The 24562-nt window shown below is 53.0% G+C and overlaps 3 protein-coding genes and 1 pseudogene across 4 annotated transcripts in view; 1 reads left to right on the top strand and 3 right to left on the bottom strand.

Annotated features, from left to right (window-relative positions):
* Window positions 1-2432, bottom strand: part of znhit1 (zinc finger, HIT-type containing 1) — a 7530-nt gene extending 5098 nt beyond the window's left edge. Inside the window, exons 1-3 of the mRNA XM_070863212.1 lie at window positions 2319-2432; window positions 1881-2048; window positions 1056-1135 (exon numbers count right to left, since the gene is read on the bottom strand). Of these exons, the coding sequence (XP_070719313.1) occupies window positions 1056-1135; window positions 1881-2048; window positions 2319-2346 (276 nt within the window). The 5' untranslated portion in view covers window positions 2347-2432. The remainder of the gene's footprint in view (window positions 1-1055; window positions 1136-1880; window positions 2049-2318) is intronic.
* Window positions 2433-2574: 142 nt separating this feature from the next.
* Window positions 2575-7110, bottom strand: LOC139232840 (UDP-GlcNAc:betaGal beta-1,3-N-acetylglucosaminyltransferase 7-like; annotated as a pseudogene).
* The window catches only part of acap1 (ArfGAP with coiled-coil, ankyrin repeat and PH domains 1), a 164448-nt gene continuing 142480 nt past the window's right edge, over window positions 2595-24562 (top strand). Inside the window, exon 1 of one of the 2 annotated variants that reach the window (XM_070863210.1) lies at window positions 2595-2781. The gene's annotated coding sequence lies outside the window, so the exon portion shown is untranslated. Of the gene's footprint in view, window positions 2782-4124; window positions 4347-24562 lie in introns of those variants that run through there. The other variant, XM_070863211.1, reaches the window with a different exon arrangement.
* On the bottom strand, window positions 11771-19557 carry LOC139232839 (zona pellucida sperm-binding protein 3-like). The gene is made up of 9 exons (XM_070863332.1): window positions 19177-19557; window positions 18865-18980; window positions 18674-18777; window positions 18395-18572; window positions 18193-18310; window positions 14972-15063; window positions 14792-14898; window positions 13088-13237; window positions 11771-11919 (listed from the first exon to the last, which is right to left on the bottom strand). Exons 1-9 carry the CDS (start codon window positions 19555-19557, stop codon window positions 11771-11773), a joined length of 1395 nt encoding a protein of 464 aa, XP_070719433.1.

Raw genomic sequence — 24562 nt, 5'->3', positions numbered from 1 at the left:
GGAAGATGGATTGGGGGGGGGGGAAGGGAAGAGGGATGGGGGGGGGGGGAAGAGGGATGGGGGGGGGGGGGGGGGGAAGAGGGATGGGGGGGGGGGGGGAAGAGGGATGGGGGGGGGGGGGGAAGAGGGATGGGGGGGGGGGGGGAAGAGGGATGGGGGAGGGGGGGAAGAGGGAGGGGATGATTGACGACGAGATCCAACACTGCCTCTAGTACGCCACTGCATCCTTTGGCCGCCTGAGGAAGAGTGTGTTTGAAGACCAGACCCTCAAATCTACCACCGAGTTCATGGTCTACAGGGCTGTCGTAATACCCGCCCTCCTGTATGGGCTCAGAGACATGGGCCGTGTACAGCAGACACCTCAAGTCGCTGGAGAAATATCACCAACGATGTCTCCGCAAGATCCTGCAAATCCCCTGGGAGGACAGACGAACCAACGTTAGCGTCCTCGACCAGGCCAACATCGAAGCACTGACCACACTCGACCAGCTCCGCTGGGCAGGGCCACATTGTCCACATGCCAGACACGAGACTCCCAAAGCAAGCGCTCTACTCGGAACTCCTTCACGGCAAATGAGCCAAAGGTGGGCAGAGGAAACGTTACAAGGGACCACCCTCAAAGCCTCCCTGATAAAATGCAACATCCCCACCGACACCTGGGAGTCCCTGGCCAAAGACCAGTCCGCCCTCAGTGGAGGAAGTGCATCCGGGAGGGCGCTGAGCACCTCGAGTCTCGTCGCCGAGAGCGTGCAGAAACCAAGCGCAGGCAGCGGAAGGAGTGTGCGGCAAACCTGTCCCACCCTCCCCTTCCCTCAACCACTGTCTGTCCCACCTGAGACAGGGACTGTGGCTCTTGTATTGGACTGTTCAGCCACCTAAGGACTCATTTTTAGAGTGGAAGCAAGTCTTCCTCGATTCCGAGGGACTGCCTCTGATGACACACCACACACACAGACACAGCCCCATACCCACGTGGGTGCAAGCCGGCCAGTGCTCTCCACATAGGCACAGTTAGTCAGCCCTCCCCACCAACACAGCCCGGTCACTAACCTTACCTGTTCCTCCAACAGGGACTGGAAATTCTTCCTGAATCGTTGCTTGAAGTGATCCCCGCGGGTTTTTTTCTTCTTCTTTGCTGAAACAAACAGAAAGTCATCACCAGCACTCTGTTCCAGCAGTGTTAGTAATCATATCCCTCCCACTCCATCTCCCCTGGCCCCCTCAGTCAACATTATCACATTTATTAAATATATATTGTGCAATTTTTGAAACATTTAAAAACAATATCCCAAAACGATGCACTTAACGCACGTCACATGGGCCTTAAAAAACACAAGCACTTGAGGCCCCCGCACACACTCTTCAAAACTCCCCTCTCGCTCTCTCCCGAAATCATCTCTGCCCACGTCTGCCTCTCTTCCCCCGTCTATACATTCTCTCTCTCCATTCCCTCACACTCCCATCCTCCACCCCCCTCCATTCCTCCACCCTCACTCTCCCAGCCCTCCCCCTCTCTATGCGCGCGACGCGCTCTCTCTCTCTATTCTCTCTCTCTCTCTCTCTCTCCCCACATCTCCATTCTCGCTCGCTCTCTCGTTCTCTCCATCTCCATCTACATCACTCTCCACTCACTCACTCTCTCTCTATTCACTCATTCTCTCTCTCTCTATCTCCATCACTCATTCTCTCTCTCTCTCTCTCTCTCTCTCTCCATTCTCTCTCTCTCTCCATTCACTCTCTCTCTCCATCTCCATCACTCCCCATTCACTCTCTCTCCCCATTCACTCACTCACTCTCTCTCCCCATTCACTCACTCACTCTCTCCCCATTCACTCACTCACTCTCTCTCTCCATTCACTCTCTCTCACTCTCCCTATTACCGGACTCGGGTTGCTCGTCGAACTGCGGCAGGCGCTTGAGCTGCGGGAGGTTGGCGTGCGGGTCATCCTGGAAGTTGTCCCGCTCCAGGGCGTCCAGCTGGCGGTTCAGGCGGCGCTGCCGGGTGGCGGGGTCCAGAACCCGGCGCTGTCCGCCGTCCGCGGTCCTGCCTGGGGAGGGAGAGAGGGAGAGGGCGGTGAGTGAGTGCGACCCAACCCCCGGGCTTTGCCTCAGACCCCGGACCTTGACCCAACCCCCGGCCCCGGGCTTTGCCTCAGACCCCGGCCCCCGGCCCCCGGGCCTTGCCTCAGACCCCGGCCCCCGGGCCTTGACCCAACCCCCGGCCCCGGGCCTTGCCTCAGACCCCGGACTTTGCCTCAGACCCCGGGCCTTGCGTCAGACCCCGACCCCGGTACCTTGCCCCAGGCCCCGGGCCTTACCCCAGCTCTCCCGCTTCTTCTCCACCATCCCGGCCGGAGACAATTCCGCGCTGCACTCGGGGCCGGGGGACGAGTCTAACGGCGGAGCTTCCGCCTCCCCCGACAGCGGCCCCCGCAGCCGGAGCAAGAACTGCAGCAAATCCCCCGACCCACCAATCAGCGGAGCCCAGAGACCCGCCAGTCAGCGGAGCCCAGAGACCCGCCAATCAGCGGAGCCCACTCACCCGCCAATCAGCGGAGCCCAGAGACCCGCCAATCAACGGAGCCCACTGACCCGCCAATCAGCGGAGCCCAGAGACCCGCCAATCAGACGGTGTGTGGACACCTTGTGTTTACGAATTAACCGAGTGTGCTTCGAATAAACAGAAGGACAAATATTTTAATGTTAATATCAAGTTTCTGATTATCCGACTGGTCCCAAACACTGATGGCATCTGGAATTACCGAGAATCCGCCAGCACAGGTAAATCTGAGCAAAACAATCAATCACTGTGAATGGAGTGAGATTTAACAGATCCCTCTCTCTCTCTCTGTGGGATCTGTGTGTGAGGAGCAGGAACAGGAGGCGGCCCATTCAGCCCCTCGAGCCTGTTACACAGGAACAGGAGGAGGCCCATTCAGCCCCTCGAGCCTGTTACACAGGAACAGGAGGTGGCCCATTCAGCCCCTCGAGCCTGTTACACAGGAACAGGAGGAGGCCCATTCAGCCCCTCGAGCCTGTTACACAGGAACAGGAGGAGGCCATTCAGCCCCTCGAGTCTGTTACACAGGAACAGGAGGAGGCCATTCAGCCCCTCGAGTCTGTTACACAGGAACAGGAGGTGGCCCATTCAGCCCCTCGAGCCTGTTACACAGGAACAGGAGGTGGCCCATTCAGCCCCTCGAGCCTGTTACACAGGAACAGGAGGAGGCCCATTCAGCTCCTCGAACCTGTTACACAGAAACAGGAGGAGGCCCATTCAGCCCCTCGAGTCTGTTACACAGGAACAGGAGGTGGCCCATTCAGCCCCTCGAGCCTGTTACACAGGAACAGGAGGAGGCCCATTCAGCCCCTCGAGCCTGTTACACAGGAACAGGAGGAGGCCCATTAAGCCCCTCGAGTCTGTTACACAGGAACAGGAGGAGGCCCATTCAGCCCGTTACACAGGAACAGGAGGAGGCCCATTCAGCCCCTCTGGCCTGTTCCCCATTCAGTTGCATCATGGATGACCCTATTTACCTGCCTTGGATCTGTAATCCTCAGTAACTTTCCCACCAAAAATCGACCGGTCTCAGTGTTGAAATTTCCAGTTGACTCCCGGCTTCAGCAGCTTTTTGGGGGAGAGAGTTCCAGATTCCCAGGGCCCTTTGTGTGAAGAAGTGCTTCCTGACATCACCCTGAACGGCCTGGCTCTCATTTTAAGGTGACGCCCCCCTTGTTCTGGACCCCCCCCACCAGAGGGAATAGTTTCTCTCTCTCTATCCTGTCAACTCCTTTAAACCCCTCGATTAAATCGCCCCTTAATCTTCTACACTCGAGGGAATACAGGCCCAGTCTGTGCGACCTGCCCTCGGAATTTAACCCTTTCAGCCCCGGGTATCAGTCTGGGGAATCTGCTCCCCCTCCGAGGCCGATATACACCTCCCTGAGGGTCGGGGCCCAGGACTGGACGCAGTTACTCCAGACAGGGTCTGACCCGAGCTTTATATAAACTGTAACATAACCGAGGTGAGTTAGGCACAGTCCAGTTGCCAGAAGATGACAATACATAAACATGGAGTTTTCTCTCTTCCACCCTCCCCACCACACAAACCAGACCTTTATCCACCCACAGTTGCTCCTGCTACTTTTCCCTCTGCAGCTTATCCCACATTTTGCTAATCTTATCAAAAACTACTTTGTTTTCAACAAATGCCTCCTTAAATCGCTGCAGCCTGTACTCGACATGTAAAAACGGTGCTCATGTATCAGTGGGATCTTGCTGGCCAGACCATAAATCCCATGAAGACCTCGTCCACGGGAAAAACGGATAATTTCCTGGATTGCCGGTAAGGCTCAGGTATCCTCCGCCAGATGGGTAGTCTGCGTAGATGTTGGCAGGGTAAAGGGCTGTAGTAATACCCGCCCTCCTGTTGGCTCAGAGACGTGGACCATATACAGTAGACACCTCAAGTCGCTGGAAAAATACCACCAACGATGTCTCTGCAAGATCCTGCAAATCCCCTGGGAGGACAGACGCACCAACGTTAGCGTCCTCGACTAGGCCAACATCCCCAGCATCGAAGCACTGACCACACTCGATCAGCTCCGCTGGGCAGAGCCACATTGTCCGCATGCCCGACACGAGACTCACAAAGCAAGCGCTCTACTCGGAACTCCTTCACGGCAAACGAGCCAAAGGTGGGCAGAGGAAACGTTACAAGGGACCACTCTCAAAGCCTCCCTGATAAAGTGCAACATCCCCACTGACACCTGGGAGTCCCTGGCCAAAGACCGCCCTAAGTGGAGGAAGTGCATCCGGGAGGGTGCTGAGCACCTTGAGTCTCGTCGCCGAGAGCATGCAGAAACCAAGCGCAGGCAGCGGAAGGGGCGTGCGGCAAACCAGTCCCACCCTCCCCTTCCCTCAACCAGTGTTTGTCCCACCTGTGACAGGGACTGTGGCTCTCGTATTGGACTGTTCAGCCAGCTAAGGACTCATGTTAAGAGTGGAAGCAAGTCTTCCTCGATTCCGAGGGACTGCCTTTGATGATGATGAAAGGTCCCGGCTCACCTTGTCCTTGCCGTCTCGTTGCACCACGGCCTGCCTGTGGATGTAACCAGAAATGACCGTTGCTGCATTTTCATCGCCGGTGATGCAGTTCATGACTGCCTCGGGGTTGACAAATTCATCATCGCCGGCTTCGAGAGAGCAAAGTAAATCCGAGTCAGCGCAGTGACACAGACAGACAGCCAAAAAAAGACATACATACATTTCTACAGTGCCACGCACAACCTCACAACATCCCATGGCATTCCAAAACCATTTATTGTTACTTTTGAAATGCAGCCACTGTTGTCATGTAGGAAACGCAGCCTCCAATTGGCGCACAGCAAGCTCCCACAATCAGCAATATGGTAATGACCAGTTAATCTGTCATGGTGACAAGAGTTGAGGGATAAGTATTGGCCCAGGACACTGGGGAGAACTCCCCTGCTCTCGCAATAGTGCCGTGGGATCCTGTACGTTGAGCTGAGAGGGCAGACGGGGATTCGCTTTAATGTCGCGCCCCAAAGCAAATTGGCGTCCGCGTTTCCTACATTATAACAGTAACTGGTGGTGTCCCGCAGGGATCTGTGTCGGGGCCTCAACTATTCACCGTATTTATTAATGACTTAGATGATGGCAAGACCATCAGCAGGCCGGGACTATTAGAGGGAGCAGCGTTAGGTGGCATGCCACTGCAGGGAGCAGCGCGTGCTGCTGCAGGAGGGCGACGGCTGACTGCAGTGCGGGCAGGTACAGCAGGAGCGGCGAGGTCGGGGCAAAGGAGCGGCGAGAGTTCGTAGAGGGACGTGATCGGGGCCCAGGAGAGGCGAGAGTTCGGGGCCCAGAAGAGGCGAGGGCCCAGGGGCAGCAAAGGCCAGCCCACACTGCGATATGTGTGCACACTGGGTCCGTGCAGCGGAGCTGGTCTCCAGTCGTCCTGGTTAACCCTTGCCACTGGACCGAGACCTCGCTCTGTCAAGCCCCGTGTGGTGGCTGGTGTGCAACGGTCACCCCACGTTAAAAAAATCCACCCACAGGCATCTTCCACCCTTCAGGATGTAGTTCAGGATCCGGAATATTAGGTCCTTCATTGAAACACCTGAGAACTCATCCCTTTTCGGCGTGGAAGCAAGTCATCCTCGCTTCGAGGGACTGCCTATGATGATGAGATGATGGCACAGAAAGTCATATATCCACATTTGTCTATGACACAAAGATATGCGACATCGTAGACAGTGTAGATGAAAGCATAAAATTACAAAGGAATATCAATAGATTAAGTGAATGGGCTAAGCTGTGGCAAATAGATTTCAATGTCCGCAAATGTGAGGTCATCCACTTTGGACCTAAAAACATCCCTCCCCACAGACCACAGCCCTTTGTGTCTCCAAGGAACGAGTCACAGCGGTTACCATGAGGGTGAATTCAGTGAATGCCTATCCACGATGTACAGCACAGCTCGGTAGCTGATCGAAGGAGGCTCGGCTTGGAGCTGCATTGAGTCAGGGAACAGTGGCTCCATCAACTACAAGGAAGGAAGGAAGGACACAGACGGGTGATGAGTCAGATGGATCCATTGTTCTCTCTCCTTGGGTTTGATATGGGAGGCAGCATCCTGTTTACAGTTCCTGAACGGCCGTGAGTTTATTTATTACGTAAATAAACATTGATACTCTTTATACCAAATCACGGCCACCCCTACTGTTCTTAAAGAGATATTGACAGAGAGTGGGGGGAGGGGCTTGGGATCGAAGGCTGCATCGGCCTATTCGCCAATAAACAAATTGCCTATCAAGCCACTCACCATTACCTCAGCAACCCATTCACCGAGACTGGCCACTGACAGTTAGCCACAATTTAATCAGACATCAACCACTCCACCCAACAAACCCAGCAGCCCAGCGACCAGTGCACTCGCCTTTAAGAACAACGTCTGCTGCAGTGCATTCATCGTTCAGCCACTACAGGAGACAGCTCACCTGCAGGGTTAAATTGGCGCGATGTTCTTCAAAATCCCAAAGAATGATGTCTCCGTACAGGTGTGACTCGTGAGCAGCCAGCGCCATCAACGTCTCATCGCGGCTCGTCGCCGTCGTAAAGACCAGGAAGCCCTTGGCACAGCTCCTTCGCAGGGCTAACCCCAAGCTTGCATCTGCACTGCCTACAGTGCCGGCTGTCTTTGGGTATATGTGGCTTTCTATGGCATTCATTAAGTTAAATCACTGCTTGTTTGTCATGCAACTGGGTTTGGTGTTAGGTGGAGAATGGCTTAGTCCGTTGGGTGGATGGGTTGGTTAGATCGATGAGTTGGTTAGTTGAGGGGTTTGGTTAGATCGATGGGTTGGTTAGTTGAGGGGTTTGGTTAGATCGATGAGTTGGTTAGTTGAGGGGTTTGGTTAGATCGATGAGTTGGTTAGTTGAGGGGTTTGGTTAGATCGATGGGTTGGTTAGTTGAGGGGTTTGGTTAGATCGATGAGTTGGTTAGTTGAGGGGTTTGGTTAGATCGATGGGTTGGTTAGTTGAGGGGTTTGGTTAGATCGATGGGTTGGTTAGTTGAGGGGTTTGGTTAGTTGAGGGGTTTGGTTAGATCGATGGGTTGGTTATTGAGGGGTTTGGTTAGATCGATGGGTTGGTTATTGAGGGGTTTGGTTAGATCGATGGGTTGGTTAGTTGAGGGGTTTGGTTAGATCGATGGGTTGGTTAGTTGAGGGGTTTGGTTAGTTGAGGGGTTTGGTTAGATCGATGGGTTGGTTATTGAGGGGTTTGGTTAGATCGATGGGTTGGTTAGTTGAGGGGTTTGGTTAGATCGATGGGTTGGTTAGTTGAGGGGTTTGGTTAGATCGATGGGTTGGTTAGTTGAGGGGTTTGGTTAGATCGATGGGTTGGTTAGTTGAGAGGTTTGGTTAGATCGATGGGTTGGTTAGTTGAGGGGTTTGGTTAGATCGATGGGTTGGTTAGTTGAGGGGTTTGGTTAGATCGATGGGTTGGTTAGTTGAGAGGTTTGGTTAGATCGATGGGTTGGTTAGTTGAGGGGTTTGGTTGGTTCGATGGGTTAGTTTATGGGGTGGGGGGGGGATCTTTGGTTTTTCACGAGACAATGATCAAGAACAGGAACTTCCCAAACCTGCGACCTCTACTGTCTAGAAGGACAAGGGCAGCAGGCCCATGGGAAGACCACCACCTCCACGTTCCCCTCCAAGTCATACACCATCCCGACTTGGAAATATATCGGCTGTTCCTTCATCGTCACTGGGTCAAAATCCTGGAACTCCCTCCCCAACAAATTTCCGTTCCTCATCTTTGGGTTGAGGCCGATTGTAATTGCCCAACTGGTTGAGTCCTTTGCTTACTGGATGATACCACAGATTCTCCCCATTGAACAGCTCCCCATTGGGGGCAGGATCGGGGCACAGACCAACAACACAAGAAGCCTCCCGGTCACTGTTGAATTCTTCACTTAATGTGCCAACGCAGCCTGACAAATGAGAATTACTTGTCGAACAAGGTATTTATTTTGAGGTAAGTTACAAGGTGAATTGCAGTGCGTGAGGTCTAATTGTTGTCAATTGGAATGAATAAACTGCACTATCAAAACAATGCTGAAGGAGGTGGTTGAAGGATCGTGCAAAATTACTAACGGCAATCCCAGGAACTCTCGAACACTGCATGCCCCACTTTGCATGCCCATGGGCGATCACTCAATCGTGTTAAGGGAATGTCACTTAACGTGGCAGCATGTTAGGGAAATGTATTCATTAAAAGAAAAAGACTTGCATTTATATAGTGCCTTTCACAACCCCCGGACATCTCAAAGTGTTTACAGCCAATTAAGTACTTTTCGAGTGTAGTCACTGTTGTAATGTGGGAAACGCAGCAGCCAATTTGTGCACAGCAAGCTCCCACAAACAGCAATGTGGTAATGACCAAATAATCTTTTGTTATGTTAATTAAGGGTTAAATATTGGCCCCAGGACACCGGGGATAACTCCCCTGCTCTTCTTTAAAATAGTGCCATGGGATCTTTTACGTCCACTTGAGAGAGCAGACAGGGCCTCGGTTTAACGTCTCATCTGAAAGGCCGCCCCTCCGACAGTGCGGCACTCCCTCAGCACCGCCCCTCCGACAGTGCGGCGCTCCCTCAGCACCGCCCCTCTGACAGTGCGGCACTCCCTCAGCACCGCCCCTCCGACAGTGCGGCGCTCCCTCAGTACTGCCCCTCCGACAGTGCGGCGCTCCCTCAGCACCGCCCCTCCGACAGTGCAGCACTCCCTCAGCACTGCCCCTCCGACAGTGCAGCACTCCCTCAGTACTGCCCCTCCGACAGTGCGGCACTCCCTCAGTACTGCCCCTCCGACAGTGCGGCACTCCCTCAGCACTGCCCCTCCGACAGTGCGGCGCTCCCTCAGCACTGCACGGGGAGTGTCAGCCTGGATTTATGTGCTCAAGTCTCTGGAGTGGGACTCGCACCCACGACCTCCTGACTTGGGCAAGAGTGCTGTCCACTGAGCCCCAGCTGACTCTAGATGTAGATAGGATGCTATAATGTGGCCTGCCCAGCGGAGCTGATCGAGTGTGGTCAGTGCTTCAATGCTGGGGCTGTTGGGCCTGGTCGAGGACACCAACGTTGGTGCGTCTGCCCTCCCAGGGGATTTGCAGGATCTTGCAGAGACATCGTTGGTGGTAATTAACCCTATAAAGTACTGAAGCCTCTTGGGGTCTATAACAATTTGCATGTGTGTTGTGCCTTTAATGTAGTAAAATATCTTAAGGCACTTCACTGAGTGTTATGGGGTGAGGCGAGGGACCATATTGGTCCTCGCTGTTTGCAAGTGTCCCTAAGAACTGCCTGAAGTCAGCGGTGGATCAGTATAAATCTGCCAAGGACCAGCACCTATTTCATGACCTATTCTTTCTGTCCTCGTTTAAAAAAGGGACAGAGCTCACGGGCTGTTCGAAGCAGTGCCTGGGAGATTCCTATCCCACTGTCCCAATCCAGGAGACTCGGCCACACCAAGTGTAGGAGACAGTGAGCCGATTGAAAGGGTCGGAATGGCCTCACTCACTGTACAATAGACAGAATTTGTATTTGTACAGCACCTGTTCACCTCAGGATCTTCCAAAGCACTTTGGTAGCCAATGAAGCGTAATCACTGTTGTAGTTTAGGGAAACCCAGTTTGCACACAGCAAGCTCCCTCAAATAGCAATGTGATGATGATCAGATCATCTGTTGAGGGATAACATTGGCCAGGACACCAGGGCCTCTTCGCATAGAGGCCATGCGATCTTCAGTCCATCTGGGGGGGTGGGTAGGGCGGAGAAGATAGGGCTTTGGTTTAACATCTCATCCGAAAAGGTGGGATCTGTGACAGTGCAGCACTCCCTCAGTACTGCACTGGGAAACATCGACCTGGATTATATACTCAAATCTCAGGAAGGCAGATTTGAACCCAATCTGACTCTGGCAAGAGTGATACCGACAGAGCCACAGCTGACAGCTCATCAAGGTTGGTCCTTGGGGTCATTCAATTTATTTGATTGGCGGGGGGGGGGGGGGTGGGAAGGAATGGCAAGCTGCTGGGGCGTGAATTAATGCAAGGGAGCAGGGATTGTTCAGATGAAGCACTCCCCTGTCAAAGAGTTCTTCAGCTGCGCTAACAGTCGTGTTAGCAATCTGCTTGCTTCCCAATCTCAACATCAGTGTCCTCTCCATGTTGTAGATACTTGTTCAATGGTGGCTCCAAACATTAACAATGGGGTTATGCAGCCAACCCCGTTCACACAAGGCTGTAGCATCAGAAGCCAACCGACCTTGTCTGGGAAGCATTAAAAAGCATAGACTTGACCTTTATTGCAAAGGGGATGGAGTATAAAAGCAGGGAAGTCTTGCTACAGTTATACAGGGTATTGGTGAGGCCACACCTGGAATACTGCATGCAGTTTTGGCTTCCATATTTACAAAAGGATATACTTGCTTTGGAGGCAGTTCAGAGAAGGTTCACTCGGTTGATTCCGGCGATGAGGGGGTTGACTAATGAGGAAAGATTGAGGAGGTTGGGCCTCTACTCATTGGAATTCAGAAGAATGAGAGGTGATCTTATCAAAACGTATGAGATTATGAGGGGGCTTAACAAGGTGGATTCAGAGAGGATGTTTCCACTGATGGGGGAGACTAGAACTAGGGGGCACGATCTTAGAATAAGGGGCCGCCCATTTAAAACTGAGATGGAGGAATTTCTTTTCAGAGGGTTGTAAATCTGTGGAATTCGCTGCCTCACAGTTGTGGAAGCTGGGACATTGAATAAATTTAAGACAGATAGACAGTTTCTTAACCAATAAGGGGTTATGGGGAGCAGGCGGGTTAGTAGACCCAAGTCCATGATCGGATCAGCCATGATTTTTTTTAAATGGCGGAGCAGGCTCGAGGGGCCAAATGGCCTACTCCATGTTCTTATGACCACATCCAGTAGATGAGTGAATATGGATCAGTCAACCCTATTCCCCAAAAAGGAGGGAGACACAGTTTAGTAAACATATATATATTTATAGCTTAAATACAGCGTTGTCACTACATAAAGCCTGATTTCCACCGACCAGATCAACGACATCCCAGGCAGAGCAGGGTGGGCACTGTCCCAGTGACACCTCCTGACATTTGTCAGGACAATTCTTCACCAAGCAGAGACATCACAGTCAGTAAGCGCAGTCCAGCTTGCCTCCTCCTGGGGCTAAATGGAGGACTTGGCCAGTTTGTTGTACAGATTGAAGATGGTCAAAGCCCCACAGAGCACAGCCCCACCCACCACCAAGCCAGACAGCACCAAAGCCACTGCCCCCACCACTCCCACCACGATCAGCATCGCCTTCATGTCCACACCTGAGAAAGAAAGGACAAACAGTAAAACGTCCCAAGGCGCTTCACAGGAGCATTATAAAACAAAACAAATCAATTTGAGAGCCACAAGAATAAATTAGCGCAGGTGACCAAAAGCTTGCTTAAAGAGGTTGGTTTTAAGGAGTTTCTTAAAGGAGGAAAGAGGTGGAGAGGGGAGGAAGTTTAGGGAGGGAGTTCCAGAGCTTGGGGCCCAGGCAACAGAAGGCACAGCCACCGATGGTGAAGTGATTATAATCAGGGATGCTCAAGAGGGCAGAATTAGAGGAGCACAGACATCTCGGGGGGGGGGGGGGGGGGGGTTGTGGGACTGGAGAAGATGAGAGAGATAGGGAGGGGCGAGGGTCATGGAGGGATTTGAAAACAAGGATAAGAATTTTGAAATTGAAGCATTGCTTAACCGGGAGCCAATGTAAGTCAGCGAGCACAGGGGGTGATGGGTGAGCGGGACTCGGTGCGAGTTAGGACACAGGGTCAGTGAGCATAGGGGGTGATGGGTGAGCGGGACTGGGTGCGAGTTAGGACACTGGGCAGCGAGCACAGGGGGTGATGGGTGAGCGGGACTGGGTGCGAGTTAGGACACGGGGCAGCGAGCACAGGGGGTGATGGGTGAGTGGGACTCGGTGCTAGTTAGGACACGGGGCAGTGAGCACACGGGGTGATGGGTGAGTGGGACTCGGTGCGAGTTAGGACACGGGGCAGCGAGCACAGGGGGTGATGGGTGAGCGGGACTCGGTGCGAGTTAGGACACGGGGCAGCGAGCACAGGGGGTGATGGGTGAGTGGGACTCGGTGCGAGTTAGGACACGGGGCAGCGAGCACAGGGGGTGATGGGTGAGCCGGACTGGGTGTGAGTTAGGACATGGGGCAGCGAGCACAGGGGGTGATGGGTGAGCGGGACTGGGTGTGAGTTAGGACACGGGGCAGTGAGCACAGGGGGTGATGGGTGAGTGGGACTCGGTGTGAGTTAGGACACGGGGCAGCCGAGTTTTGGATCACCTCAAATTTACGTTGGGTAGAATGTGGGAGGCCAGGAGTGCGTTGGAATGGTCAAGTCTGGAGGTAACAAAGGCATGGATGAGGGTTAGTCAGGAGCAACTAGTTAGTCCTCTGTGAGGGAAGATTATAGCAAGCGGACGTTTCTCAATCCTTACTGTGCTCGGGAGCCTTCTGCCCATCAGATACATTCTGGCTTTCGATCCGTACCCTCGGAGCCACATCTCCAGGAAGAGCAGCCAGGATTAACAGCGGTCCCATCTGAACCTCGCCTACCTTCCTTAATTGGTCATCCTCAAATTGAGACACTAGAAACAACAGCTTGCATTTATTCATACAGTGCCATAAACACAGTAAGACATCACAATCGGACAAAAATTGACACAGTCGAGCCACATTATTAGCAAGCAATCAAGAAAGCAAATGGTTTGTTGGTCTTTATTTCAAGAGGATTTGAGTACAAGAGTAAAGATGTCTTACTGCCATTATATAGGGCCCTGGTGAGACCACACCTGGAGTATTGTGTACAGTTTTGGTCTCCTTACCTAAGGAAGGATATACTTGCCATAGAGGGAGTGCACAAAGGTTCACCAGACTGATTCCTGGGATGGGGGGAGGTAATTGCCCTACGAGGAGAGATTGAGCCTATATTCTAGAGTTTAGAAGAATGATCTCATTGAAACATTTAAAATTTCTTACAGGGCTCGACAGGGTAGATGCAGGGAGGATGTTTCCCCCCAGGCTGGAGAGTCTAGAACCAGGGGTCACAGTCTCAGGATATGGGGTCAGCCATTTAGGACTGAGATGAGGAGGAATTTCTTCACGGAGGGTGATGAATCTTTGGAATTCTCTGCCCCAGAGGGCTGTGGAGGCTCAGTCTTTGAGTATATTTAAGACAGATTGATTCTTGGATATTAAGGGACTCAAGGTATATGGGGATCGGGCAGAAAAGTGGAGTTGAAGTCGAAGATCAGCCATGATCTCATTGAATGGCAGAGCAGGCTCAAGGGGCTGAATGGCCAAATCCTGCTCCTAATTCTTGTTATATTCTTATGAAAGGTGACCAAAGGCTTGGTCAACAAGGTAGGTTTTAAGGAGCATCTTAAAGGGAGAGAGAGAGAGACGGAGAGGTTTAGGGAGGGAGTTCCAGAGCTTGGGGCCCAGGCAGCTGAAGGCACAGCAGTCAATGAAGGGTGTCAGGGAATGGGGGATACACAATTGGGCAGAATTGGATGAGCTGTAGAGTTCAAGGAGGATTCTCGGGCTGGAAGAAGTTAGAGATAGGGAGGGGCAAGGCCAGGGGGGATTTAAACACAAGGATGAGAATTCGAGGCATTGCTGGACTGGGAGCCAATGTAGGTCACAGCACAGGGGTCATTTATTCTATACTAACTTGAAACATCATGGGCCACCCCAACATCATGAGAACACCACTGCAGGTCAGGGCTATAAATAGAGCTGGAGTGCCAGGCCCTGGAACATTGTGGGCAAAGGTGTGGCAAATGGAGGGTACAGGGTCCAGGAGAGGCGAGGGCCCAGGGGCAGCACAGCCCAGCCCACACTGCAATGTGTGCGCACTAGGTCCATGCAGCAGAGCTGGTCTCGTGTCGTCTTGGTTAACCCTTGCCATTGGACCAAGACCTAGCTGTGTCAAGCCCGTGTGGTGGCTGGTATGCAACGGTCACCACACATTAAAAAATCCATGCACAGGCATCTTCCACCCCTGGAGTTCAAGACTGGAATATCGGGTCCTTCATTGAAACATCTGTGAACTCTTGTGGAAGCAAGTCATCCTCATTCAAGGGACCACCTATGGTGACGACGACTAACTCGAAACATGTCCTTCCTCAGGTGGTACCTACCAGTTGCTCGCGGCCCGAGGTCAATGCTCCACCCTCTCCTGCCACCTCCGCAGGTTCCCTGGTCACAGCACAAGCAAATCTCGCTGGACCCCTCCACTGGAACCCACCTGAAAGATAAACAGGAGGCCTGAGAAATTGCCATCAGTGATGTGCAGAAATACCAGAGGTAGAGGCACTTACTCATTGGCTGGCTTTCGGAAGAAACAAGCCTTGTTGACTGGATCGGGCCTCCCCACTGCCACAGCAACGGTCAAACGGCAGCTGATGAAAATCTACAAGAGACAGATTCGTCGATCACAAAATGGAGGTCATTTGGTCCATTGTGCCAGCTGTGAAAGAGCTCTCCGATTAGTCCCACACTCCTCTTTCCCCATAGCCCTGAAAATATTTCTCCCATCAAATAGTTATCCAATTCCATTTTGAAAGTTACTAATAAAGTTATCCACTTTGGTAGGAAAAAAAAAGCAGAATATTTGTTGAATGGCGAGACTGGGAAATGTTTGCACCCAGATGAACCCTGGGTGTCCTTGTGCATGTATCACAAAGTTCACATGCAAGTACAGCAAGCAATTAGCAAAGCAAATAGTATGTTGGCCTTTACAAACAAACAATGACAGACAGGTAGAGACCCTCTGGTCCACCCAGTCTGTCACACACAATCGCCATACCTTGTGTATCACAACATATACACTCTCCATCCCACCCAAATGATTGCCTGGGGGAGGCAAAAAAAATTTAAACCCAGGCCAATTTGGGAAAAAAATCTGGGAAATTCCTGACCCATCAAGGCGATCGAAACAAGCCCAGAAGATCACTCTGGCCCTGAATTCCCTGCAGTAAGAGTTAATCTCCACCGCAGCCAGAAACAAATCCTGCTCTCGCTTGAAGGACTTCAGTGAGTCTGCATCCACCACATGAAACAGAAGCTGATTCCAGAGGTCTAGTATTCTCTAGGAAAAGAACCACCTCCTCACATCTAATCTTGATCTAGCCCTATACAGCTCATGTGTCCCTGGTCCTGCCTAAACTATTTAATTGAAATATAGTCAGCTGGAACACTGTCTATTCGCTTCATTATCTTACAAACCTTAATCATATCCCCCCAAAGTCTACACTGCTCGAAGGTATAGAGTCCCAACTCTTCTAACCTATCTTGCGAACAAAAAGCCTTAGAATTAGTCTAGTGGCCCTCTTCTGCGCCCTTTCCAGAGCCTCAATATCACCTACCCTGTGAGGAGACCAAAACTGGACAGTGTTCCAAGTGCAGCCCAATTAAGGTCTTGTACACAAACAGTACACCTTGTCCTATACTCAATTGTCCTATGGATACACCCCAACACCCTATTTGCTCTGGCTATCGCTGCACAGCATTGCTCGTGTACCTTTAAAGCTGTATGCACTAGAATGCCCACATCTCCATCTCTTTAATGCTTTTGCCTGGAGAGCATATGAATGTTGAGCATTTGTTCTGCTCACATGCATAACACTGCACTTACCCAAGTTAGACATCATTTTCCAGTCTTGAGCCCAGTCACCCAACACATTAAGATCTGCCTGAATCAGACAAGCCTGTTCTACAGGATTGGAGTACATGAGTAACAAAGTCTTACTACAATTATACAGGGCATTGGTGAGGCCACACCTGGAGTACTGTGTACAGTTCTGGTCTCTTTACCCAAGGAAAGACATACTTGCCTTACAGGGAGTGCAACAAAAGTTCACTGGACTGGTTCCTGGGATGAGGGGATTGGCCCTATGAGAGAGTGATTAAACTATGCCTATAATCCAGAGTTTAGATGAATGAGGGGTGATCTCATTCTTAAGGTGCTCAACAGGGTTAATGCAGGGAAGATGTTTCCCCCAGGCTGAGGAGTCTAGAACCAGGGGTCATAGTATCAGGATAAGGGGTAGGCCATTTAGGACTGAGATGAGGAGGAATTTCTTCACTTAAAGGGTGGTGAATCTTTGGAAGTCACTGCCCCAGAGGGCTGTGGAGGCTCAGTCGTTGAGTATATTCAAGATGGAGATCGATAGATTTTTGGAAACAAAGGGAAGCAAGGGACATGGGGATAATGTGTGACGGTGAAGTTGAGGTAGAAGATCAGCCATGATCTTATTGAATGGTGGAGCAGGCTCGCGGGGCTGAATGGCCAACTCCTGCTCCTAATTCTTATGTTCTTATGAATCGGCTTCCATTGCCCTGTCAGACAACGCATTCCCGATCAACTCAACTTGCCGCTTCATAAAGTTTCTCCTCATCTCCCCTCTGGTTCTTTCACCAATTTTCTTAAATCTGTGACCACTGGTTACCGGCCCTCCTGCCACTAGAAACAGTTTCTTCCCATTTATTCCATCAAATAGATAAATTTGAACATCTCAAATCCCCCTTCATCCTTCTCTGCCCTGAGAACATTCCCAGCAGTACGTTGGCTTATTTAGCAGTCTCCAGCCAGTCCATCAATCTACGACAACAACTTGTATTTATATAGCGCCTTTAACATGGTAAAACATCACAAGGTGCTTCACAGCAGTGTTATGAGACAACAAATAATTTTGACACCGAGCCACAAGAAAATACAGATGACCAAAAGCTTTGTCAAAGAGCTAGGTTTAAAAGGAGATGGTAGAGAGGGAGTTCCAGAGCTTGGGGCCCAGGCAACAGAAGGCACGGCCATCGATGTTTGAGTGATTATAATCAGGGATGCTCAAGAAGGTAGAATTAGGAGTGCAGACATCTCGGGGGGGGGGAGGGGGTTGTGGGGCTGGAGGGGGTTACAGAGATAGGGAGGGGCAAGGGCCAAGGAGGGATTTGTAAACATGAGAATTTTGAAGTCAAGGCATTGCTTAACTGGAAGCCAATGTAGGTCAGCGAGCACAGGGGGTGATGGGTGAGCGGGACTTGGTGCGAGTTAGAACACGGCAGTGAGCACAGGGGGTGATGGGTGAGTGGGACTCGGTGCGAGTTAGGACAGAGCAGTGAGCACAGGGGGTGATGGGTGAGTGGGACTCGGTGAGAGTTAGGACACGGGGCAGCCAAGGTTTGGATCACCTCAAGCTTACGTCGGGTAGAATGTGGGAGGCCAGCCAGGAGTGCGTTGGAATAGTCAAGTCTGGAGGTAACAAAGGCATGGATGAGGGCTTCAGCAGCAGATGAGCTGGGGCAGGGGTGGAGACAGGCCATGTTAGAGGTGAAAATAGGTGGTCTTAGTTATACTGCGGATGTGTGACACCAAGGTTGCGAACAGTGTGGTTCAGCCTCAGACAGGAGTTGGGGAGAGGGATGGAGTCTGTGGCTGGGGAACGGAGATTGTGGCAGGGACCGAAAACAATGGCTTCGGTCTTCCCAATATTCAATTGGAGAAAACCAGGCTGACAATTGTGTGTATGTGACCGTTACTTACTGAGCTCCTGACATCCACGAATCGGAACGCATCCAGCTTGATCTGGAGCTTGTCCTGATGTACCCTCGGAGACACGAAGGACGAGGAGGAGTCTTCGGCTCGACTGTCCATCAGGCAGCTGGAAGGAAAGAGGAAGCGCCAAATGTGTCAGCGAGACTAATTTGTGGGTCATTGGCCCAGAACCAACTGCACAGGCCCTCACCCGTTGGAGTCAATGAGGTGGTATCTGGGCGTGGAGTCCTTGTCAGGGGTCAGTGTCGCCACACAGCTGTCAACGTAAAGCCTCAATGGTACATGGTCCGTGGTGATCACAGAGGCCTCCACATTGATGGAATCACCCAGGTGGTAGACATTGGAGGTACGCTCCGCACCCCAGTCATCTGGAACCAATAGTAGAAAACCAGATAGCTACGTAACCTGCTTAACCAGCAACTACTCAGAAATTCCAGCTACCCATCACAACATCTATTTCAGTCCTTACCGTTCATCCGGCGCAGGGAGTAGGATACCAATGTGCCTCCAGTCTGCAGAGAGCTGGATGGAACCCAGGGGGGCCACACTGCCTGCCTGTTGACACGAATCTCCCTGCAGGAAGAGTTGAAAGGTCATTAACATCCCAAGTCTCAACTTGGCTACTGGGGGCCAAGGCAGCACAGTGGAGGATGAGGTTACCTGGGGTAACGGCACTCAATGAGGGCGATGGCTGAACTGCTTCTCACAATGACCGATCGGGTGGGCCTGGGTGTGTAGTAGAGGTGGGTGGAGTAGATCAGCTGGTGTGCAGTCACCTGGAAAATATTTATTGTTAAACTAACCACAAATCCAGCTGCAAATTAGGGGGAAGCAGAGAGAGGGGGGGGAAGAGGCAGGTGGTGAGAGGGAGCAGCTGGAATGGAAGGCCAAGAAAGAGAAAGGGGGGCGATTGAGGGGACGCCCCCAGCACACCAGCCCCCCCCCCCCGCCAGTCTCACTCAGTCCCCGTACCACGACAGCAATGCCACACTCGGAGAGCTGGTGGTGGAAGAGCACGGTGTTAGTGCGAGCGTCAAGTTGAGTGAAGGGGCAGCCCAGGGGGCCCAGGGTCAGGTCTGCAGCCTGGATCAGGTGGCCAGTTCCCAACAAGTCCAAGCTGGCAGTCACCAGCAGGCTCTGTTCCCCACACAGAGCTGTGAGTGTCTGCGGGAAGGAGGAGGAGGGGGAGGCAGCGGTCCCCGGGACAGAGGCAGGATTCCAGCCACCGGCAATCCTGCCGGGCACATGGGTCGCCCTGAACCTGCTCTGCAGAAGCTTCCGATACTTGGAGTGCTCCCGGTTATTCGAGCAAACTGCTCCAACTAGAAGCAGCACTGAAACGAGGCACCACATCACTGTCCACCAACCCCCCTTCCCACACACTACTCAATGCAACCTTGCTCCCAACAAACAGTCCCACCTACTCTCGGCCTGCCTTATATACTCAGACCAGCCCCCTGCAACCCACTTAGACCCCGTCCAATAAGAGGCTGCTAAAGCATTCCCAGACCTGTTACACCAATCACATGTCTCAACATCATCGTCAAACCCTCTGTCATGCTAATGTCACTCTGCAGTCTGAGAGTGTGCAGATTTGAATTAAATTTATTGCCAAAAGTTAATTTGTTTATTGTATCGGTTTTAGTGCCACCCCCCTTTAATCTGGGGGGCACTTGTATTAAAGTTTGCCATCTAATTTATCCCTTTAATAAGGGACATTTGATTTACAGGTGCAACTAAAATAGTTGTAGTTTGGAGTGTGAGTGCATTTATATAGCGCCTTTCACGACCACCGGACGTTCCAAAGCATTTTCAGCCAATGAAGTACTTTTTGAAGTGTGGTCACAGTTGTAATGTGGGAGCCCACTAGACTGCTCTCTATGCGAGAGTCCTCCCACTATTTATTGGGGACTGGCCTGGAGGGTGTTGCACGGAGCAGTCCCGTGCAATTGGTTTTTAAATCGGTTCACGGACTCCCAAGCTGCCTGTAATTTCTGCGATCTGGAAGAGTCCGTGTTTCACATATATGTTCAAAGCATGGGCCGTACGCTAAACATCAGTAAGACAAAGGTCCTCCACCAGCCTGTCCTCGCCGCACAGCACTGCCCCCCAGGCATCAAGATCCACGGCACGGCCCTAGACAACATGGACCACTTCCCATATCTCGGGAGCCTCCTATCAACAAGAGCAGACATTGCCGACGAGATCCAACACCGCCTCCAGAGCGCCAGTGCAGCCTTCGGCCGCCTGAGAAAAAGAGTGTTTGAAGACCAGGCCCTCAAAACTGCCACCAAGCTCATGGTCTACAGGGCCATAGTAATACCCGCCCTCCTGTATGGCTCAGAGACATGGACCATGTACAGTAGATATCTCAAGTCACTGGAGAAATACCACAAACGATGTCTCCGCAAGATCGTACAAATCCCCTGGGAGGACAGACGCACCAACATTAGCGTCCTCGTCCAGGCCAACATCCCCAGCATCGAAGCACTGACCACACTCGACCAGCTCCGCTGGGCGGGCCACATTGTTCACATGCCAGTCATGAGACTCCAAAAGCAAGCGCTCTACTCGAAACTTCTTCACGGCAAACAAGCCAAAGGTGGGCAGAGGAAACGTTTCAAGGACACCCACAAAGCCTCCCTGATAAAGTGCAACATCCCCACCGACACCTGGGAGTCCCTGGCCAAAGACTGCCCTAAGTGGAGGAAGTACATCCGGGAGGGCGCTGAGCACCTCAAGTCTCATTGCCGAGAGCATGCAGAAATCAAGCGCAGGCAGTGGAAAGAGCGTGCGGCAAACCAGTCCCACCCTCCTTTACCTTCAACGACAGTATGTCCCACCTGTGACAGTGACTGTGGCTTTCGTATTGGACTGTTCAGCCACATAAGAACTCATGTTAAGAGTGGAAGCAAGTCTTCCTCGATTCCGAGGGACTGCCTATGATGATGATGATGACAATGTATGAGGTTGCAGCCCCTCTTCCATTATTTGAAGGGGCTGCTCCACAAATTCTTATTGCACTTCAGTCCCACGCTCCTGATCTTTGGGCCTCTGTGCGGAGGGGGGGCGGGCAGATTGGAGGGCCTCCTCGTGGGACTGCTCCTGGGCCTGGCCAAGGTGGCCATTAACCGGTCCGGGCAGCGGGCGGTCGAGGGGGTCGTTCAGCCCGACTGCCTGCCTCTCTTCCGCGGTTACATCCGAGCCAGGGTGTCCCTGGAGATGGAGCACGCAGTGTCCACCGGTACGCTCGAGGGCTTCCGGGAGAGGTGGGCACTGGAGGGAAGGAAGTGCATCATCACCCCCAGGAACAGAATCTTAATTTGATCCATTAACGTCCAAAGTTTAATTGGTTTATTTTGTCGGTTTTAGTGCCCCCGTTAATCAGGGGGCACTTCAAATAGTTGTAACCGCGGAAGAGAGGCGGGCAGTCGGGCTGAACGACCCCCTCGACCGCACGCTGCCGCAAGCTCCCACAAACCGCAATGTGATAATCACCAGATCACTGGGCCAAAATTGCCCCCCCCCCCCCCCCCAAAACCAAAAAGTAGGCGCATTCACCCATGCACTAGGTTTTTGGTGATTGGACCGATATTCATCTCTTTGTTTTCTATTTCCGGATGGGGTGGTGTTGAGGGCCGGAGGTGCCGTTGGAGCGGGGCAGCCGACGTTACAAGTCATCAGCGCCACGCTGACACGTCTCAACATCCTTCCCCTTCAGTTCAAGGGGAAGGCCGCTGGAACTCTGCAGTTAGTCCCAGCCCGGCCACCATTGTCGGGCCAAACTTGGAGTCGGCCAATAATTAAAATACAATGGGAGACGGCGGCGACAGCGTGCCCTCCTCTTTAAGGACGGATGCGCGGCCCAGCCACAGCCAGCTCCCTGCGAGGGAAGGCTGTCGGTGTCACCGACCGGCGATTTCCCTCGTGGGGCAGAAGGGGGTCGGCGCAGGCCCGATGGGTGGCAGCACGGGCAACCCATTCCCGCCGCTCCCAGCCCAGGGAAAATTTAGGACGGGTTGGCCCATCCTTCTGCCCCCATTCCAATACCGTCTCTAAGGGAGGGGGGAAATTTGGGTCGTTCTGTTTTAGTGATGTTGACTGAGGGATAAATATTCGGAGTAATTATTTGTACTAAGTCTCCCTTTTCGCAGAAGCGAGAGTTAGGACTAATATCTCCATTTCCCCCCCCCCCCGCCCCCCCCCCCCCTCAGTGCAATTTCCACTAACACTTTTCTGCACATGCGTCCTCCTCTCCCATCGCAACCCCCCCCACCTCCCCCCGCACAACGCCCGAACCGGAACCGGCCCCGATCCAACACCGCGTGGCCTCCAATCCATCCAGCAGCAGTCAACTATATCCTCCACGCATTCGCCGAGCCCCGAGTGGGGTGAGAGAGAAGCAGGACGGGGGGAGAGAGGGAAGCAGGGCAAGGGGAGAGAGAGAGAAGTGGGGCGGGGGGAGAGAGAGAAGTGGGGCGGGGGGAGAGAGAGAAGTGGGGCGGGGGGAGAGAGGGAGAGAAGTGGGGCAGGGGGAGAGAGAAAAGTGGGGCAGGGGGAGAGAGAGAAGTGGGGCGGGGGGAGAGAGAGAAGTGGGGCGGGGGGAGAGAAGCGGAGCGGGGAGAGAGAGGGGGAAGCGGGGTGGGGGCAGAGAGAGGAACGGGGCAGGGGGGGAAGAGGGAAGCGGAGGGCCAGGAGCAGTTTGTTTCTTGGGGGGAGATTTGATGCAACCCCTCAGAAGCAGTTTTCACTCCAATTACACAGTTGGAGCTCCCCGGGGTTACCAGCTATCTCAGCAGTTGTTTACAATGCGAAGAGTCAAGCAGCAATGTAAAGTGCTCCGTGAAGAGAGACATGGGGAGAGAGAGCCTGGGGGTGATGGGGGAGAGAGAGAGAGAGAGCGATTGGGTGGGAGAGTGCAGGGGAGAGAGAGCGCATGAGTGGGGGGGTAGAGAGAGAGAGACAAGGGTGGGGGGGCGGTGAGGAAAGAGAGACATGGGGGGGAGAGAGCACATGGGTGGGGGGCGTGGAGAGAGAGACACAGGGAGAGAGAGCCTTGGGGGCGGGGGGGGGGAAGAGAGAGAGCGCACGGTGAGTGGGGGGGAATGGGAGACACAGGAGTGGGGGAAACGGAGGGGAGAGAGGGAACTCAGGGAAGACGGATCATGTTCTTCCAACCCCCTGGTGCATGCAAGCTCGGTAAGTGTGTTACAAGGAACATCGTTGAGGTGGATGAAATGCAGAAGTCATGACACTGTCACTATTCACTTCATACCCAATAAACCTGTTCACAATCCGCACACAATGCCCCATCTATGGCAGGGTGGGGGGGTTATTACGCTTGGGTAAGGGACTTCGGCTGGAACTTGGTGCCCTTTGGGGAGATCTATCCTCTGTGGCTTCTGAAGTCAAAACTGATCGAATTACAAGTTGGAAAATCAGTCAGAACTTGGGCTGGGTGGTTCCAGTTACACTTCCGGAGGAACTTCAGGGTACGGCTTATCCTCCAAGGGGACCAATTAGCAATAGGTCATGTGATAATGGAGAGCCAATCAGAGAAACGGCTGCCTTTCAGCTAGTTCAAATAAATGCATCCATAAATATTGGCCAGGACACCGGGGAGAACTCCCCCTGCTCTTCTTGAAATAGTCCACCTGAGAGAGTAGACAGAGCCTCGGTTTACCGTCTTATCCGAAAGACTGCACCTCCGACAGTGCAGCGCTCCCTCAGTACTGTCCCTCCGACAGTGTGGCGCTCCCTCAGTACTGTCCCTCCGACAGTGTGGCGCTCCCTCAGTACTGTCCCTCCGACAGTGCAGCGCTCCCTCAGTACTGCCCATCCCACAGTGCGGCACTCCCTCAGCACCGTCCCTCCGACAGTGCAGCACTCCCTCAGTACTGCCCCTCCGACAGTGCGGTGCTCCCTCAGTACTGCCCCTCCGACAGTGCAGCACTCCCTCAGTACCGCCCCTCCGACAGTGCGGCGCTCCCTCAGCACTGCCCCTCCGACAGTGCGGCACTCCCTCAGTACCGCCCCTCCGACAGTGCGGCACTCCCTCAGTACTGCCCCTCTGAAAGTGCGGCGCTCCCTCAGTACTGCCCCTCCGACAGTGCGGCGCTCCCTCAGTACCGCCCCTCCGACAGTGCAGCACTCCCTCAGTACTGCCCCTCCGACAGTGCGGAGCTCCCTCAGTACCGCCCCTCCGACAGTGCGGCACTCCCTCAGTACTGCCCCTCCGACAGTCCAGCTCCCTCAGTTCTAATTGTTGTTCCGTTCCATCTATCTACTATTCCCTCCGGTGCCCACTGGTCGCAGAAAGTGCATCGGGGCACACCGCGAGCTCCCTCTCCAGGGACAG

The sequence above is a fragment of the Pristiophorus japonicus genome, chromosome 20 (genome assembly GCF_044704955.1).
Source record: "Pristiophorus japonicus isolate sPriJap1 chromosome 20, sPriJap1.hap1, whole genome shotgun sequence".
Lineage (NCBI taxonomy): Eukaryota > Metazoa > Chordata > Chondrichthyes > Pristiophoridae > Pristiophorus > Pristiophorus japonicus.
The sequence above is the reverse complement of the archived record's forward strand: the minus strand, read 5'-3'. Positions and strand labels throughout refer to the sequence as shown.

Bases quoted from the DNA above. Each gene is read 5' to 3' on its own strand.
- LOC139232839 (XM_070863332.1), bottom strand. From the start codon at position 19,557: ATGTGGTGCCTCGTTTCAGTGCTGCTTCTAGTTGGAGCAGTTTGCTCG. The intron at 18,311-18,394 runs GTGAGGGCCTGT...CTTTCCTTCCAG, and splicing joins CACCTCATTGACTCCAACGG to CTGCCTGATGGACAGTCGAG. The intron at 15,064-18,192 runs GTAAGTAACGGT...TGTCTCTTGTAG, and splicing joins TCGTGGATGTCAGGAGCTCA to ATTTTCATCAGCTGCCGTTT.